The 16,778-nt window shown below is 49.9% G+C and overlaps 1 protein-coding gene across 3 annotated transcripts in view; it reads left to right on the top strand.

Annotated features, from left to right (window-relative positions):
- Positions 1-16,778, top strand: part of EXOC6B (exocyst complex component 6B) — a 220,723-nt gene that overhangs the window by 158,018 nt on the left and 45,927 nt on the right. For all 3 annotated transcript variants that reach the window (XR_014568506.1, XM_083757097.1, XM_083757098.1), the window contains 2 exons: positions 7,249-7,390; positions 14,245-14,318. Coding sequence is in view for 2 of the 3 variants with exons in the window: in XM_083757097.1 (XP_083613223.1) it covers positions 7,249-7,390; positions 14,245-14,318 (216 nt within the window). In the remaining variant the exon portion in view is untranslated. The remainder of the gene's footprint in view (positions 1-7,248; positions 7,391-14,244; positions 14,319-16,778) is intronic.

The following is a 16,778-nucleotide window of genomic DNA, read 5'->3' as shown; positions in this document are numbered from 1 at the left end:
TCAGTGCCAGATGGGAGACAACCTGGGAATCCAGAGTTCTGTGGAGGAGAGGTTGGAACCTAATAAGAGCCTGGCCAGTGACCCGTCTGGTCTACCATCCTGTTCTCACAGGATCCGCAAACAGGATTCGAGCGCAAGAGCAATCAGTTAGGAGATGCACTTTCAAGGTTGTGGTTCCCGCCCCCCTTGAATAAATGGGCCATGCAAAAGAGGAGCGGCAGCTGCAAAGGACTTCCTGGGGTCACCCTAGTAAAAGGCACCTGGTCATTGGCAGGTGAGAGATCACCTTCAGAGAGGTCCTGGGTCAGTTGCAGATGCCCCTGGTTTTCAGGGAGATGGTTCATGGTTCATTCCCTGGCAGCACCCCCAGGTAAAAAGAGGAGGGGGTAGGTAGCATCAGGAGGCCACTGCCACTCAGAGTGGGAAATTGTTAGACTGGGTGGGCAAAGTGCCTGAAAATTCACCATCATTCAGCTTCCTCTATTAAACGCTTGTCTCGTTTTCCCAGCAAAGTCCGGTGCCACCGAGGTGTCTGGCTTTATTTGGCACTGAACCAGGCTGAAGCCAGAGAACGCCGTCCGCAGACTCCAAGGGGTTGGAACTGCAGCATCTCATAAGCCCTGGCTGCCATTTTTCACCCTGGTCCAGCTAGTTAGGTTTTCTGTGTTGTTTTCAAAAATCTTGGATAAACAGTTGACGCAGCCTGAAGGTTTTCCAGGGAGCTTCCTTGAATACAGGGGTTTTGCTCTTCCAGTTGCTGCTGCGGTCATCCTTGGGCATGTTGGCCAAGGCAAGGTTTCAGAGTGCGCCATGTTTGTTTTTTGGGCGGCCGATGCCTTGTGAAATGATGAGCGGTTCTTGAGCTTCAGAAGGCTTATTGACTGGAAGATGCCTGCCCTGCTGAGCAGGGGAGCAAGGTTTGCCTTTGGTTCCCAAAGTGGGGGGTACCTCCCCCTGGGGAGGGCAGTGGGATTCCTTAGGGGGGCACTGGAGGTGTCAATGGCAATCAGACTTTGAAAAGGGGCTGTCACTGGATCAAGTTTATCATTTTTGTTGAATTAATCAAATAGTTTTAATTGGATTTTGAACAAATGTGCAATTAATTGTGACTGTTTTGAATTTATTGTGTTATTGTCTTCCTTAGTGGGCTGTGCAAACTGCTATTTGCTTTCTAAAGGGTAGGTTAGGGGGTGAATTTATGGAACCAAGGTTGCAATGGCTTGAAAAAAGTTTGAGAATCACTGGCTTAGAGTGACTTTCTTTTTTTATATATAAGATATTTATTAAAAATTTTAGAGGTACAAAAAGAGAAACCAAAAACATCATTTTAAACAAAAATAAGATACAATATAAAAAGGAAAAAATAAAAATAAAAAAGAAAGAGCAAAGAATTAAAGTCCATTAAACAAAAAGAAAAAACAAAGAAAAATACAACAAATCTTTCCATTACTTATCTTTCATTAGCTTATTTCCCTGACCTCCTCGCACCTCCCTCTTTTGTATTCTAGGTCAATTATCCATTTCAGCAAATGCTTTCCCTCTTTTCAAATTTTTGTCCTGTAATTTATCTTGATATTAATATAACTTTACTTTCCCTCCTTTCACCAATTAACAGTCTGTTTTTTCCTAAATCTTTGTAACATTTCTGCTGAAATCCCATAAATTCATTCCAACATCATTCTAACATTCATTAATTTTGCAATGTTTCTGTGAATAGTCTTTAAATTTCTTCCAATCTTCCTCCACCGACTCTTCTCCCTGGTCTCGGATTCTGCCAGTCATTTCCGCCAGTTCCATGTAGTCCATCATCTTCATCTGCCACTCTTCCCAGGTGGGTAGATCTTGTGTCTGGCTTAGAGTGACTTTCCAGCCATGCAAGTGAGCTGGATATCGGGAGAAATGAAACACTGTCCAGTCCCTGGTGGTCTCAGGAGGGAGTCCATAGCTATGATTTCTGCATTGCAGGGGGTTGGACTGGATGACCCTTTGGGTCCCTTCCAACTTGGCAATTCCGTGATTCTATGAGTCCCCACAAAGGCAGTGAGTGACTCAGTTGTCAATGGAGAATGAAAAGTAGGATTGTGAATGAAGAAGGAAAACTGTTTCTGCAAGTTTGAGCCATGGCTTCTGCTTGGATTGTTCACCCCTGGGGCTTCACAGTGGCCCCCCTGATCACGCTTGACCCTCGACTGCACAGCTCAGTCTCCTGTGCTCCTCCTCGGACAGGCCGCTTGCTGCCTGCCCTCCTTATTCTGGCCCTGGAAATGGCAGTTGGTACAGGAGCGCTGGCGCAGGCCAAGAGCAGCCGACCAGGAATGTTATCCTGTCACTCTGTGAAATAGCTTTGCCCTTCGCGCTTCTCTTTGCCTGCAAGAAATGGAATGTAGCAGCGCTTTGAGGAACGGAGCCTGCTGGAATAAGGGCCTGAGTGATGGATGAGGTGGTGCCTCTTCTTCGTGGGTCTTCCTTCCCCCCCCCCGCCCGCGTGCTGAGCCCAAGGGCGCGGTGCTTCCAAAGCTTCGAGGTGAGTAATAGGCCCACGTGGATGTTTGCAAAGCATAGAAAGCAGAGACATGGTGGAACGTTTGGCCAGCTGTGGATCCTGCCAGAAAGCTAAGCAAGGTCCCAAACGCAGAAGCTCATAAAACACTCCACGCACAGCAAGAAATGCTGGCCCACCAGCCTGATTTTTCACAGTGATTTGTGCTCAGGGTGCCAGAAACCACAACTGGGGCGGGTATGTCATCCTTCTTTCAACGTCCCCCCACCTCCTTCTCAGCGACAGAAGAAATGTGCTGCCTCTTTCAAGGCACCGGTTGCACAGCCGTTGAGATGCATAAGAGGACAACGAAAGACTCCCCTGGCTGACTTCCTGTGAGGGCAGGGACAGTCCTGGGGGATTTCCGTATCCAGCTGTGTCCCTGCGGGTGGGCACAACCCTCTCCTGTAGGGACGTGGGCAGGAGTTGGGGTGGATAGGATGCAGCCTCTGAACCTGCAGGTTGTTAATGTCGACCAAACCCACTGTAGCTGTTGAGAGCCTTCTCCTCCATGGATTAGAGCAACCGCCTCCACGTCCTGTGGCAGCAGATTCCGTGAATTTACTGCATGCTTTGCGAAGACCTTTCATTTGCCTGTCCTGCCAATCAGTTTGACAAGTCTAGCCTTTTAGAATGTAGGGTGATAAGATTGGAATTTCCTGACCCCCACTCTAACCCAGATTCTTCTAAATATATATGTATTATTGTTCCAATGATGCCCATGCCAGCTACATTCCAGTCCTCTGCTAATGAGGCTTATGCTAATGAGGCTGATTTAAGCTAATAGTCCGTCAGATTCACATGGGAGATTTTTTTAAAGTTCTTGGGCCAATTCCATCAAGCCCCAGTAACCTAGTGGCTTCTGTAATTTGTCGTAAAACATCAGCTTTTGATGCATTTCTTCAGATACGCTACCAGAAAACAGCGTTTCGGGGGCCCCTGCCATTTTCTCCACCAGCTTTTCCTCTGTTAATCGTGAAGGCTGCCCATTCCTTAGAAGAGTTTGCATTTGATATCCCGCTTTATCACTCCCCTTCAGGAGTCTCAAAGCGGCTAACATTCTCCTTTCCCTTCCTCCCCCACAACAACCACTCTGTGAGGTGAGTGGGGCTGAGAGACTTCAGAGAAGTGGGACTGGCCCAAGGTCACCCAGCAGCTGCAGGTGGAGGAGCAGAGATGCAAACCTGGTTCACCAGATTACGAGTCCACCGCTCTTAACCACTACACCACACTGGCTCTCCTTAGCTCTTCCACAGTCTCCGTGCCATCCCCCTTTCTTGGCTCCAGAAGCACTGTCCTCCCTTCTGCCAAAAAAAAAGTATTGCTCCTAGTCAAGAGTTATTTAGCGTCAGCTGTTTTGCAGGAAGTGGACTGGGTGACCCTTGGGGTCCTTCCGAACTCCGTACTTCTGTGATTCGTTAAGTGTTGTGGTCCGAGAGAAAGCATTTGATAAAGAAAACGGAGTCTGTGAACAGATTTGAAGCACAGGAGAGAATAAGCTGGGGTGACGACATGAGTTGCAGGGTCACCAGATTCCTCTCCCCCTCCAAAAATCCCAAAGCTCATAAGAAGTCAGGGGTGGCTATTGTGGTGGCCTCCAGATTGGACTCCACTCCCTCCAGCCTCACCTAGCCGGGCCCATTTGGTGAGAATTGGAGTCCAGCCGCCCCACAGCCTTCCGTCTTTTATTGGCCTGGGTCTGACACGGAGTTCCTGCCCTCCCCCAAAAGCTTTCTTTTCCCATGTTGATCTCCAAGCCTGTCCGGTCCTGTTCTGAATTGGAACGGCAGGGGACTTTTGGGATTACTTGGTTCACGTACAGTCTCCTTTCACTGAAAGAGAATAAAGAGTCGTTTTCCTTTTTTGCTTCCCAAACAACTCGCTTCATACCGTTCTCGGGCTTTCTGGGATGAGATGGTATTATGCGTCTGCAGAATAAACTGTTCATTTTACCTGGCAAAGAGGCGGGGGAAGGGGTGTTCCTCCAAAATGCCGTCGTAAGTAGCAAGGATAATTAAAGGTGGTTGTTCTCTTCCCGCAAGGCGTCATTAGCATTAAGAATAAACTTCAAAGGGTTGGATTCTGGCATTCTGCATCAACAAGATCAGAATAGTTTTGTGGCCCTTTTGAGAGGCTAGCTGCCATATTGTGGCCTCCGAGCCTCGCCCATCAGATGCCGGAAATGCCTGCTTCTTTCAAGGATAGCCATCTCAGGGGTTGTAAATGTACCAGGCTGTGTGTATTTTGCAGCCTGCTTATCTGATAGGGACAAGCCAGCTTCACAGTGGGCACTAACCCTGTCTGCGTCCCCTTCATTTAAGGGTTATTTCTAATGTTTCAGGAAACAGCAAGCAGCCGTTCCGGTTGATGGATCTCTCTGGCACCTTGCTGCCAGGTACCTCTGAATCCTTGGGTTCCTTAACCCAGGCTAAGCAGCAACTGCTACCACCTTCTGCGGACGGTTGCATTGGGGACGGGGGGCTGAAGCTTCCACCACTGAAAACCAGAGGTTGAAAGGGTGAGAGACACCCTTTTCATCCTCCTGGTGTGTCCAACAGGGACAGATAAATGTGTTCTGCTTGTTTTTTAAACTCATTGAGATGTCTACTACGTACTTATGTTGTTGTTGTTGTTGTTTCCATTGAATGCTTGTTATTTAAAAGAGTCCCAAGGCCAAAATATAGCATAAGATGCAGTAATAGAGTAAAAAGGTAAAGGGACCCCTGACCATTAGGTCCAGTTGTGGCTGACTCTGGGGTTGCAGCGCTCATCTCACTTTACTGGCTGAGGGAGTCAGCGTACAGCATGACGAAGCCGCTTCTGGCGAACCAGAGCAGCGCACGGAAACGCCGTTTACCTTCCCGCCGGAGTGGTACCTATTTATCTACTTGCACTCTGACGTGCTTTCCAACTGCTAGGTTGGCAGGAGCAGGGACCGAGCAACAGGAGCTCACCCCGTCACAGGAATTCGAACCCAGCTTTCTGATCGGCAAGTCCTAGGCTCTGTGGTTTAACCCACAGCGCCACCCGCATCCCTCTAGTGATAGAGTATGCGGTGATTAAAACTTTCTCCGGCTTTCTCTGATCTGAAGTGTCCACCCAGAGGAGTGGGATGTTCCTCTTATTTACTAATAAAGAAAGTGAAAGCCTCTTGTGTTGCTCCCTTGAGGAGTGAAGGGAAATCTGTTGAGATGACCAGCGCAGGGAGCTGCTTCCAGCTTCAGAGCCTGAGAAATCTCAAGGGTCTTTCCAGGCAGGGACCAGAAACTCAGGGAAGCTGTGCGCTCTTCCTTTCCCAAAAGACATCGCATCTCAGGAATGTGGCAGCCTGTCTCCTGCTCAGCGGTATGTGTGTGTAGAGGTCAGGGTGCATCTTTTCCCATTCAGACCCTAGCTGTGGATGCATGTAATCTGCTGCTCTTGAAAACGCAGCCAAAGTGAGCAGCCTCGCCAGCTTTGCACATCTTGCTTTGGATATTTTCCCTCCAGCGTCTCTCTTTGCATGGGTTTCTAAGGGGATAATTACCTCTTCCTTCGTGTTATTTCCCCCCAGGCTTCACAATTAATTAATTACCCATGGCTTAGAGGATTGATGGAAAGGGCAGGGAGAATTCAGACACTCGCAAGTGGACGGTGTCCAGGGCCTCCCAAGCCACTTTGTGGGGAGCTGCCCAAATATTGCTGTCAACTCGGCGGGGAGGGGGGGGGCTACCAGGCTTCAGTAGCAGCTCTTACCAGAATGTACCTTCAAGTGGAATGGAGCAGTAAATCTTGCAGGGCCAAACATAAATGCTAGCTATTCCATCTTTCTTTCTTTCTTTCTTTCTTTCTTTCTTTCTTTCTTTCTGGCAGCAGACTTCCCACGCTTTTGCTCCATTTCTCTCTAAATTTTCAGCAATTTTAAATGTTTCTTAAAGCTTACTATTAGGCTCCCTTACCTGCTTTGAATGGGAGGTGTCATTTCTATAGCAAGCTACATGATCATGGGAAATGCAGTCTGCAGTGAAAAAACCCGAACAAACCATGGTGACCTTTCCAGTGAAACCCGAACTTCTTAAGAAACATTAAACATTGATACAAAATTTGCAAGTTGATTTTGATTTAATATTCGCAGTGACAAATTTTAATTTCCAGTAACAAATGTTGCTCTCCGGATGGCTCCTATTAACACCATTTGCATTGAAAAGTCAGCAAACATTGTGATTGCTATAATAATGATAATATCAGAAACGCAGTAGCATTTAAATAAAGCAGGGGGGGAAACAAATCGTTTGAGCAAGTAATACAATTCAATACAAGCTCATACTGATTCCCAGTTTGGGAATCTCACTTTGATCCTATCACCCTCTGGGCTGGTTTACACAGTCATCTTATGTGTGTGATAAAGCATTTCCTATTCTGTATCATGCCAGGGTTTTATGCAGGACAGGAAAGAAACCCTTCCTGTGTCCTCAGGCTTGGCGAGAAAACACTTTTTGTAACTTGTTTTGACCCTGCCTTGTGTCAAGGAACTGAATCTGCCTTGGCTGAACCTGCCAGCGATTGCAGGTCATCAAGGCCAGGCCAGGTCGGGGATGATGCTCCTGACGAGTCTCTCCCAGAACTGGTTGGGAAAGGCTTGTGTGGTTCTGCGCGCACCCTCCTTGTCTCTTCCCCCTTTCCCCCGTTTGGAGATCTCTTCTGACGCTCTTCCCCGTTTTGCTTTCCAGGGCAAGGTGGCTCAGACGGCCTGCATGTCTGCCTGCAAGCACTTGGCCACTTCGCTCACCCAGCTGCTCTTGGAAGCCGAAGTCCGGCAGCTCTCGCTGGGGGCCTTGCAGCAGTTCAACCTGGACGTGGCGGAGTGTGAACGTAAGGCTACTTCCGCGTGCCTGGGGGGGGGGCGCTGGGGGACGTGTGCCAAGAGATGGACAAGAGGGCTGGCTTTTGCTACAGGAGCGCCCAAGGCAGGCTCAGGCCATGCTGTGTGGTAATAATAATAATAATAAATTATTTATTTATTTATTTATTTATTTATTTATTTATTTATTCCGCGCCTGTCTGCCTGGGTTTCCCCAGCCACTCTGGGCGGATCCCAACAAAATATTAAAAATACAATAAAACGTCCCCATTCCTTCAGTGCCCTGCTGCAGGCCCCTTCACCCCAGGGACTGCCCCGGCCCTGTCCCTTGTCCTTCTGAGGCTGCTGCTCCCCGTGGCCCAGTGGGAGATTGCCTGCTTTGCAAGCAGAACGTCCTGGGCTCAGTCCCCAATGGCATTTCCTGGCAGGGCTGGGAGGCTCCAGCCTCAAATCCTGGAGACCTGCTGCTGCCAGTCAGTGTTGACAGCACTGAGCAAGATGGACCAGTGGTCTGACTGTATAAGGCCACTCCCTAGGTTCCCTTGCTCGTCCCGTGTGCTGACCTGAGCTTTGCTTGCCCTTGATGGGGCTTTTCCACTTGCCCCTGCAGTCGGGGTGGCCCATCCTGTCTCGGGTGGCCGTTCTCACTCTTGGCTTCAACAGAACTCCATTAACCTCAGCGGGGATTTTTCTCCCCTTTACAACCTTTTTTGTGTTCTTGAGTCGTGTCCAACTCTTCGTGACCCCATGGACCAGAGCACGCCAGGCCCTCCTGTCTTCCACTGCCTCCCGCAGTTTGGTCAGACTCATGTTTGTAGCTTCGAGAACACTGTCCCACCATCTCATCCTCTGTCGTCCCCTTCTCCTTGTGCCCTCCATCTTTCCCAACATCAGGGTCTTTTCCAGGGAGTCTTCTCTTCTCATAAGGTGGCCAAAGTCTTGGAGCCTCAGCTTCAGGATCTGTCCTTCCAGTGAGCACTCAGGGCTAATTTCCTTCAGAATGGAGAGGTTGGATCTTCTTGCAGTCCATGGGACTCTCAAGAGTCTCCTCCAGCACCAGAATTCAAAAGCATCTATTCTTCGGCAATCAGCCTTCTTGATGGTCCAGCTCTCACTTCCATACATCACTACTGGGAAAACCAGAGCTTTAACTATATGGACCTTTGTCAATAAGGTGATGTCTCTGCTTTTAAAGCTGCTGTCTAGGTTTGTCATTGCTGTGTTTTGTATTAGCATCTTGCATTTTTCCGTGGGGTCTCAGTCGCCTGCAGTGAAATGCAAGCAGCACCTAAGAAGCCTGCTATTCAAAATCCCAGGTCTCCAGCCTGCAAAAGTGGTGGAACCAGTCAGTCTGAAGTCTGTTCTGCAAAGGGAGCAAGGGAATCCCAGTCCATTGGATTGATAGTGGTGGTTCTACGCCACTTTCCTTTCAAATGAAGCAGCTTACAAACAATAAATAACCAGAACGGAACAGAACATCGCAAGTACAGCATCAGTCATACAATTAACAAATCAGCAGTAAAGCAGCTGCAATCTGTAGACTGCTATTAACACGTTTGCTGCTTTGCTTCTCTGAGGCTCCAGGTTGCAGCCACAGCTGCTGGAGCTGGGGGAGATCCCTGCCTGGATCCTGGGGAACTGCTCCTGGCCAGTGGGTGGGCAATGCCAAGTTAGATGAGTGGATTTAAGGCCTTGACCTGTTCCTGGAGGGTGCCAGCCTGCGTGGTCGGGGCAGCTGACCCTCTCCCTCCAGGCCCCAAATGCCCCTTGGGCTGAGGAGAAGGAGGCTCCTGCCCATCAGTTTCAGACTCTCTGAGAGAAGCCAATGCCGGCAAAAGGCTTTGCAGGCTCACTGCCCGCAAATCCCCTTCATTTCCTGGTGATCTTTGCTGACAGCATGACTGATAAGTCTCTTCCCGAGGGTCGCTGCTGATTTCCATGAGCGGGAAGGACTTTCCATGGTCCATAGCTCATCTCGCACTTGCCCTGCCTTTGCTACTCACTTCCCCGCGCTAGACATCAAAATTAGACACTTGTTGAAGAATAAAAATGGGGAGCGGTGAGTGATCTAGGGCCCAGTATACCGGGAAGTGTCCCCATTTATTCCATCAAGGTTTGTGCCCTGAAAGGGGTACAAATGAAAAACAATTTCCACCTCCCTTTCTTCCTTTCCTCATCTCCCCTCCCCCATTTTTCTTTATTGAATTAGTGTGATTTTTATTGTACCTTATGCGGAAAACTTTCAGTGAATATTAATTACGAAAAGAGGGAGAAGAAGGGAGGCTTGTTCTGCTGCCCTGGAGGAGCTGGGAGCTTGCAAGGAGGCTGGGAGGGATGAGAGAGGAGCCCTGAGGAAATAAGCCACGGAGCAGGAAGCAAAGCCCCAGTGCACAGCTTGCTTCAAGTCTTGACCGTAAGAAGGAGACAGGCAGAGAGCTCCACTGGTCAGGCCCAGTTCCCCAGCCGCTGCTCTTCATTTCCTGGGCGTCTCTCCGCAGGTGCTAACAGAGAGCCACCTTCATGGATGAAAAGCCCATTCAGAATAAATTGCGGCACTTTGTGGGGAGACATTAGCGCAGATTGGAGTGTTCTCGGAGGCCCTGTCTCTGGCTTGTCTGGGGCTAGAGCCTCCTGCATGCCTACCTTGGGGATTTGCGGAGCAATTTCCGTGTTCTGTCTGAATGTAGCTGTGGAAGGAGGGGAGCCTCCCCATCCCTCCCAACCTGAAGAGCAGCCCCCTCGCCAAGGCGTTTCCATGATGGCCCCTTTCTTCTGTGCAACAATGTCCTCCTCCTCCTCCTCCTCCTCCTTCCGCAGATCTGCTCCAAACTCTCGTTTCCCCTCCCAGTGATTACCTGCAGCTGTTGAGTAAAGTGCAGGCAGTCGCCCTGCTTGGAAAGCCTTGGCAGGAGTTTGGGGAAGGCGCACAGAGTCCAAGTGTTGCTCTCGAAGGTCAGGCGAGGTGACGGGGCGGCTGGGCCTGCCAGGCCCCTTCCTTTTCCACGGCTGGCCAGAGGTGCCTCTCACCTCTGCTCCGAAGCTGGCAGGCAGGAGGGTGCAATTGGACGGGTGAGGGAGGGAGGCAGAGAGAGGCGCAGAGAGCTGGACGTTCCCAAACTTAGTTGCTTTCCAAGCTGCAAGCAGTAGTCAGACTACGCACTCTTTTGGTTTTCAGAACGCAGTTTTGGTCCACAAAAGTGCACACACACAAAATAACAAATGTTTAATAATAATAATAATAATAATAATAATAATAATAATAATAATAATAATAATTATTTATTATTTATACCCCTCCCATCTGGCTGAGTTTCCCCAGCCACTCTGGGCAGCTTCCAATCAAGTGTTAAAAACAATACAGCATTAAATATTAAAAGCTTCCCTAAGCAGGGCTGCCTTCAGATGTCTTTTAAAGATAGGATAGCTGCTTATTTCCTTCACATCTGAAGGGAGGGCGTTCCACAGGGCAGGTGTCACCACCAAGAAGGCCCTCTGTCTGCATATAAAACGTACGACTCAGAGAAAACGTGCATTGGAAAAAATGTGGGTTTTGTGGGAAGAGTGTGCACAAAAGTCATACAGTTTACACACAGGTGTGGCGGTGTGTACATGTGCTCTTTTGGAAAGTCCTCCCCAAAAATGGGCTGGGAAGGGCCAGCGAGTGAGCAATGGTGAAAGCCCCCCGGAATGGGCTTGGGCTGGTTCTTCCGGGTCTAGCGGGCGCTTGCAAGGCACACGGTCCTTTGCTCTTCTAAGTGACTGACCTCTTTGTTCCCGTTGATAAGGTTGAGGGAGGGAGGGCGAGTTCTCGTGCTCTTCCAGTTGTGGTGGGGGCAGTCGGAAGATGAACCCACCCAGGAGGTGGCAGTATCCCAGATGGATTAAGGCTGCCCTCTGTGCTTCCGGGAGAATGGGAATTTGCAGGGGGTATATTTCCCCCCTTTTCAGTGTGTAAAGTACAGGGACCTCTCTGTATATGTCTTGTTTCTGTTGTACAGCCAACGAAAGGAAAAAACGTCCATTGCATATAATCAACCCATGTGGGTCTTTCTCCTTCTCTCCCCTCTCCCACCCCAGCTCTTCAGCTGTCTTGGGCTCTCTTTAGTTCTTCTCCTTTGTCCAAGGCTTAGCGGTTCCTATTCCTCCGTCCTGCTGCCTTTGGGAGGGTGCTTTGGGAAAGAGGTTAGAGTCCCCCTGTAACCCGCCCGGGGTGCAGGCCTCGCGGAGACATCACTTCTTTGGCCTGAACACAGATCTCCCAACCCTCTCGGCTGCCCCAGGGCTTTGTACCGGGGCCAGCTCCATTCTCGGTCCATGTTCTGCTCGAGGGGCCATGCTGTAGGGGGCTTGCTCTCTCGCTCCCGCTTGCTCCCACCCCCCTCTCGCCTTGCTGACATGGCACAGGGATCCGATGGTTTCCTGGGCAATCTCCCGCTGGGCCGTTGGGCTGCTCTGTGCTAATTGTCCTGACACCTGACTGAGGGGGCTCAATGGAAGAACTGGCTGTGCCCTCCTGGGCCGGGTGGTGGCTGGAATTAAACAGCAGGTTTTGCACACTTGTGCTCTGACATCCAACTGGCAAGCTGCCTCCGAATATGACCTCTCTGGCTGTTCAAGTTGCTCGGAGAACTCTGTGCGGCAAGTGACTCCTAATAATAATAATAATAGACATCTGGTGCATCTTAAGAAAACCATCTCATCAGTCTGTGGCATCTTGAGACTGGGAGGTTGATCTTCATATTATGCCATGTTGTTGTTGTTGTTTAGTCATTTAGTCGTGTCCACCTCTTTGTGACCCCCTGGACCAGAGCACGCCAGGCCCTCCTGTCTTCCACTGCCTCCCACAGTTTGGTCAAACTCATGTTGGTCACTTTGAGAACACTGTCCAACCATCTTGTCCTCTGCCGTCCCCTTCTCCTTGAGCCCTCCATCTTTCCCAACATCAGGGTCTTTTCCAGGGAGTCTTCTCTTCTCAGGAGGTGGCCAAAGTCTTGGAGCCTCAGCTTCAGGATCTGTCCTTCCAGTGAGCACTCAGGGCTGATTTCCTTCAGAATGGAGAGGTTGGATCTTCTTGCAGTCCATGGGACTCTCCAGAGTCTCCTCCAGCACCAGAATTCAAAAGCATCCATTCTTTGGCAATCAGCCTTCTTTATGTTCCAGCTCTCACTTCCATATATCACTACTGGGAAGACCATAGCTTGTATGCCATGTATGGAGTTGTAAATCAACCATGGCCCTTGACGTCCATTCAGACTGCAGGGGAGCCAAGGAATCTGCCTGGCACAGGGTCCGAACCTTGGTCCATCTAGCTCAGTATTACAAGCACTGGCTGTGTTTTGAATAAAAGCCTAAGAACAAGTCTCCCTCTCGACCACACACGCAGCTTCCCAAGGATTCTTTTTTCATTCCTACCTTAGATTTTGTCCTGACGACAAATAAATCTCAACATGGGAAAGACGTCTGTTAATTAATTTTCAATGTGCATCTTGAGCGATCAAGAACTCCTCAACCTGGGTTGGGGCTCTGCCATCATTTGTCAGGAACCTGCTCATGCTAAGTTTTGGGAGAGCCTAGAAGATGTTGCCTCTTGAGTGACACCCTGCAATGAGTCACTGGTGCACAGTCTTCCCGGCCTTCCTAGAGGGTCCGGAGCGGCCTGCTGCATTGCTGAGGCTGGCCCAACTGCTCAGATCATCCAGTCTTCATTTGGGGCACCCGTAAAGCAAAACACAATCGGAGAGATGCACCCCTGCAATGTTGCTGCTACACAACGTCTTGTGTAGAGCAGCTGCCTGAGGGGACCCAAGTCCTTGGACCAGCCTTGTGTGTTTCTCCAGCATCTCGGGTAGTGATGCTCTTCCTGAAGTCCTGGCCAGTTCCACCAACTAGTAGCATGTTAGGTGAATGGTTTAGGGAGATGAAATGTGAGTTCTCCTCTTGTGATGTTCAGGGCCCTGACTTTCCTAGGAGGGAGATGCTTCTAGTTTACTCAATGCAGGCAAGAGGAGGTGGGATAGCCTTGCTTAACCTTCAGTATGTGAACTTAGCAAGGCAGTAAACAGATCTTCAGCATTCGTACTGTGTTGTTTGTGATGTGGTGTTTCAACAATTATGCACCACATTATGGATTTAGACCCGAAACTTTGAATCCAGGTGGCGCAGAAGAGAGAAGGATCTGAGGATCTTTCCCCTGACCCCTGTTGCCATGAGCTGCTCGTCCAATGGCCGCCTTCAGAATAAATGGCTGTTTCCTGCAATGGCAGCGGTGGTGGTTCTCCCCCACTTTCTGGTCCTTGTGCAATGATATGATATATCAGTTGGAGATGTTATTCTGTTCCAACGTAATTAATGGAGCAGCCTGGCTTATTTATTTTTGACAAATGTGCATAGATCACTGTGACAGGCATGAAATTAGAAAATTCCTTCAGTGCCCCCAAATATAAATAGCTTTCGGAACTGAAAAGGGTTTCACAGCTGAAGATTTTATTGTGTTGGGAGGAAAACTTTTTCCATTGACCCCCACCCACCCCCCGTCCTCTCCCTCCGTTCCCCCAAATGCCTTTCTTCTTTGCAAATTGTTTGTCCATTCACAAAACAAATACTCTGGAGCCCAGTGAAGCTCATGGGAATAAATTTCAGGTCGAATTAGTACAGTTTCCTTGCTGTCAGGATGGTGGAATTAATGGTGTTTTGATGACACAAATTTTGAAGGGTGAACAAAAAGCTGGAAGGGAGGGAGACCTTGCTCCTTAGAAGTGCGGTCCTCCTCTCCCCCAGCCGCTGTTGTCTCCGCTGTCATCCGTCTGCCAATCTCCCTGTCCATGGTTAGTTAAAAGCGCTTTTTATCCTCTCTTCTTTCCCACAGAGTTTGCCAGATCCGGCCCAGTGCCTGGGTTCCAAGGGGACACACTGCAGTTGGCCTTCATCGACTTGAGACAAGTACGTCTTTGTGTTCTGGTGTTTTGTGCTCCTTTTAAGATGTGTGACTGAAGACCATCAGGTCTTAAGGGAAGGAGAAGGGGAAGGGAGGAGGGGCGGGGTTGGCGAGCTGGGCCAGAGACCTCTCGTTCCTCGCCGCCATCGCCAACGTCAACCCTCATGGACGTGGCCACCGGTTTCGTGGAGTTGCCTATGGCTCTCGCACCAACGGAAGCAGCGGGAGAGAGGTGGTGGCCCGGTGCAAGGTGTCACCGATAGCCCTTGGGGCCGTGGGTGGGTTGGGTTGGACTCTATCCCAGTGGAGGAAAGGTGGGCTTGGCCTGGGCTGCCTGGGTCCTGAGCAGGTGCTGCTCCTGCTGGCCTGACTTTTGTCTTTGCGCATAATGCCTGGCTAGAGGGATTTGCATTCCGCTGTGCGCATGGAAAGGGTGTTTGTGTGTGCGTGCGCGCGTTTCGTTGGTGCGTCCTGGGGGAGGCGAATGTTCTTTCTCACAGGCGCTGCCTCCAGCCCCAAACTGTGCCGCTTCTGTTCCCGCTTCCGCCGGTGGCCAGAGGCTCCGCCCATTAGTGGGACCTCATTGTGGCAGCCTCGCCGATTGTGGTGGGCCATAGGGTGCCCCTGGGCTTTGGCAAGCGCAGATGCGGAGGAAAGAGGCCATTTTCCAGCAAAGTCATTTGTTACGGAGCGGGGGCGACACCCCGGTCTGCGTGGGGGGCGTGTGGGGTGGTGGCGGGGGCCTCGCTTCTGTCATCTGCTGGCAGTGAAGATGGATGGTGGTAGAGGAGAAAGTCTGAATGAAGTGAGATGCAATGACTGATGCCCTTTTTTCATCAAAACAATCTTTGTCCATTAAGAGACACCCCGCTTTGTCTCAGCTGCCACGATGATGCAGTGCCGTTTGTTTCCGAGGCTGACATGGGCTTACATTCCCAGTGGCATTCTCTGGACCATGGGGTGTTTCTGTAGCCCCCATCGGCTCTGCTCTCTTCCCAACCCTCCCTCCTTCCCTCCCCACAATCCCCTTCCCTGCCAAGTCGGCTTTCAGCCTCTCTACACCCCGAGGGATCAGGCCATCCCAGAACACCTTCCATCCTGGGATGTGCCGTGGTGCAGACTCATTTCCCCGCCGGAAGTTGCTGTTTTGCCTCGTTTGCAGACTCTCCACAAAGTGATCCCAAATGCTGTGGAAGAAAGAGAAGACCCCAGATTTGAGGCCGAAAGTAAAAGCTGAGATTGCTCTGGTGACTTTGACCAGAAAGTTCTTCCTAATGTTTAGTCAGAATCTTCAAATGGCAAGGAAGGAGGTTATGACAATGTCAGGAAGTACTTTCTGACTGTAAAGGTGGTGGACTCTCCTTCCTTGGAGGTTTTCAAGCAGAGGCTGAATGTCCATCTGTCAAGAGATTCTTGAGCTGGAAGTCCTGCATTCCAGCAGTTGGGACAAGATGACCCTGGGAGCTGCCTTCCAATTCTATGATTCTGTGACTGCTCTGAGCTTGGACCATGAGCAGTGAGATGCTTCAAGGAAGGTTCTAAGAGGGCAGGAGAGACTCTGTGATGTTCCACTGGGATCATAGTCAGCCCACTGTCTTGGAACAACGCAGTTTCATTCTCAGACTAAATCACCAGTGTTTCCAAGCGCTGCTCTGGTTTTGGTGTTTCGTTGCGCCAGAAATGACTTAGCTTAGTCCCGGTAGGCACATGACCCGGAAAAACTGTCTGCGGACAAACACCGGCTACTGCGGCCTGTAAAGTGAGATGAGCGCCGCAACCCCAGAGCCGTTTGCGACTGGACTTAACTGTCAGTGGTCCTTTACCTTTTACCCGTCTCTCTGTGTAACCCTTTTGGAAAACTGCTCACAAATGGGCACCTGCAGTCAGGATTTCAATGGTTTGGTTCTCAGGACCCCTCCTCGTGGCCTTCATGTGCTTGCTCCTTCTTGTTGGCTCTGCAGCCCACCCAGTGTTACAGGTTGCTCAGGGGAGGTCCTCCGGTTCTATACAAACCACTCTCCTTGCTTTCCAAAGGTGCCCGGTCTGACCCAGCCACCTTTGAGCAACAGATGCCCTACCCTGCAGTCCCCTGCCCTAGGCACGGTGGCAAGGCAGCAGTCGCAAAAAGCAAAGTTGCAAGAAGCCAAGTTATAGGGAACCAAGCAGAAGGCCTTCTTGGTAGTGGCACCCGCCCTGTGGAACACCCTCCCACCAGATGTCAAAGAGAACAACAACTTTTAGAAGACATCTGAAGGCAGCCCTGTTTAGGAAAGCTTTTAATGTCTGATGCATTACTGTATTTTAATATTTTGTTGGAAGCTGCCCAGAGTGGCTGGGTTATTATTATTGTTAATAATAATAATAATAATAATAATAATAATAATAATAATAATAATAAAAGAGGTAGAAAACTACAGGCTTCTGACTAGCTGCCTGGATCCCCTGCGTCTCCTGAGGACAGCAGC

Source organism: Podarcis gaigeae, assembly GCF_964106915.1.
Source record: "Podarcis gaigeae genome assembly, chromosome: 9".
NCBI classification, from domain to species: Eukaryota; Metazoa; Chordata; class Lepidosauria; order Squamata; family Lacertidae; genus Podarcis; species Podarcis gaigeae.
This window is presented reverse-complemented; position numbering and strand designations above follow the sequence as displayed.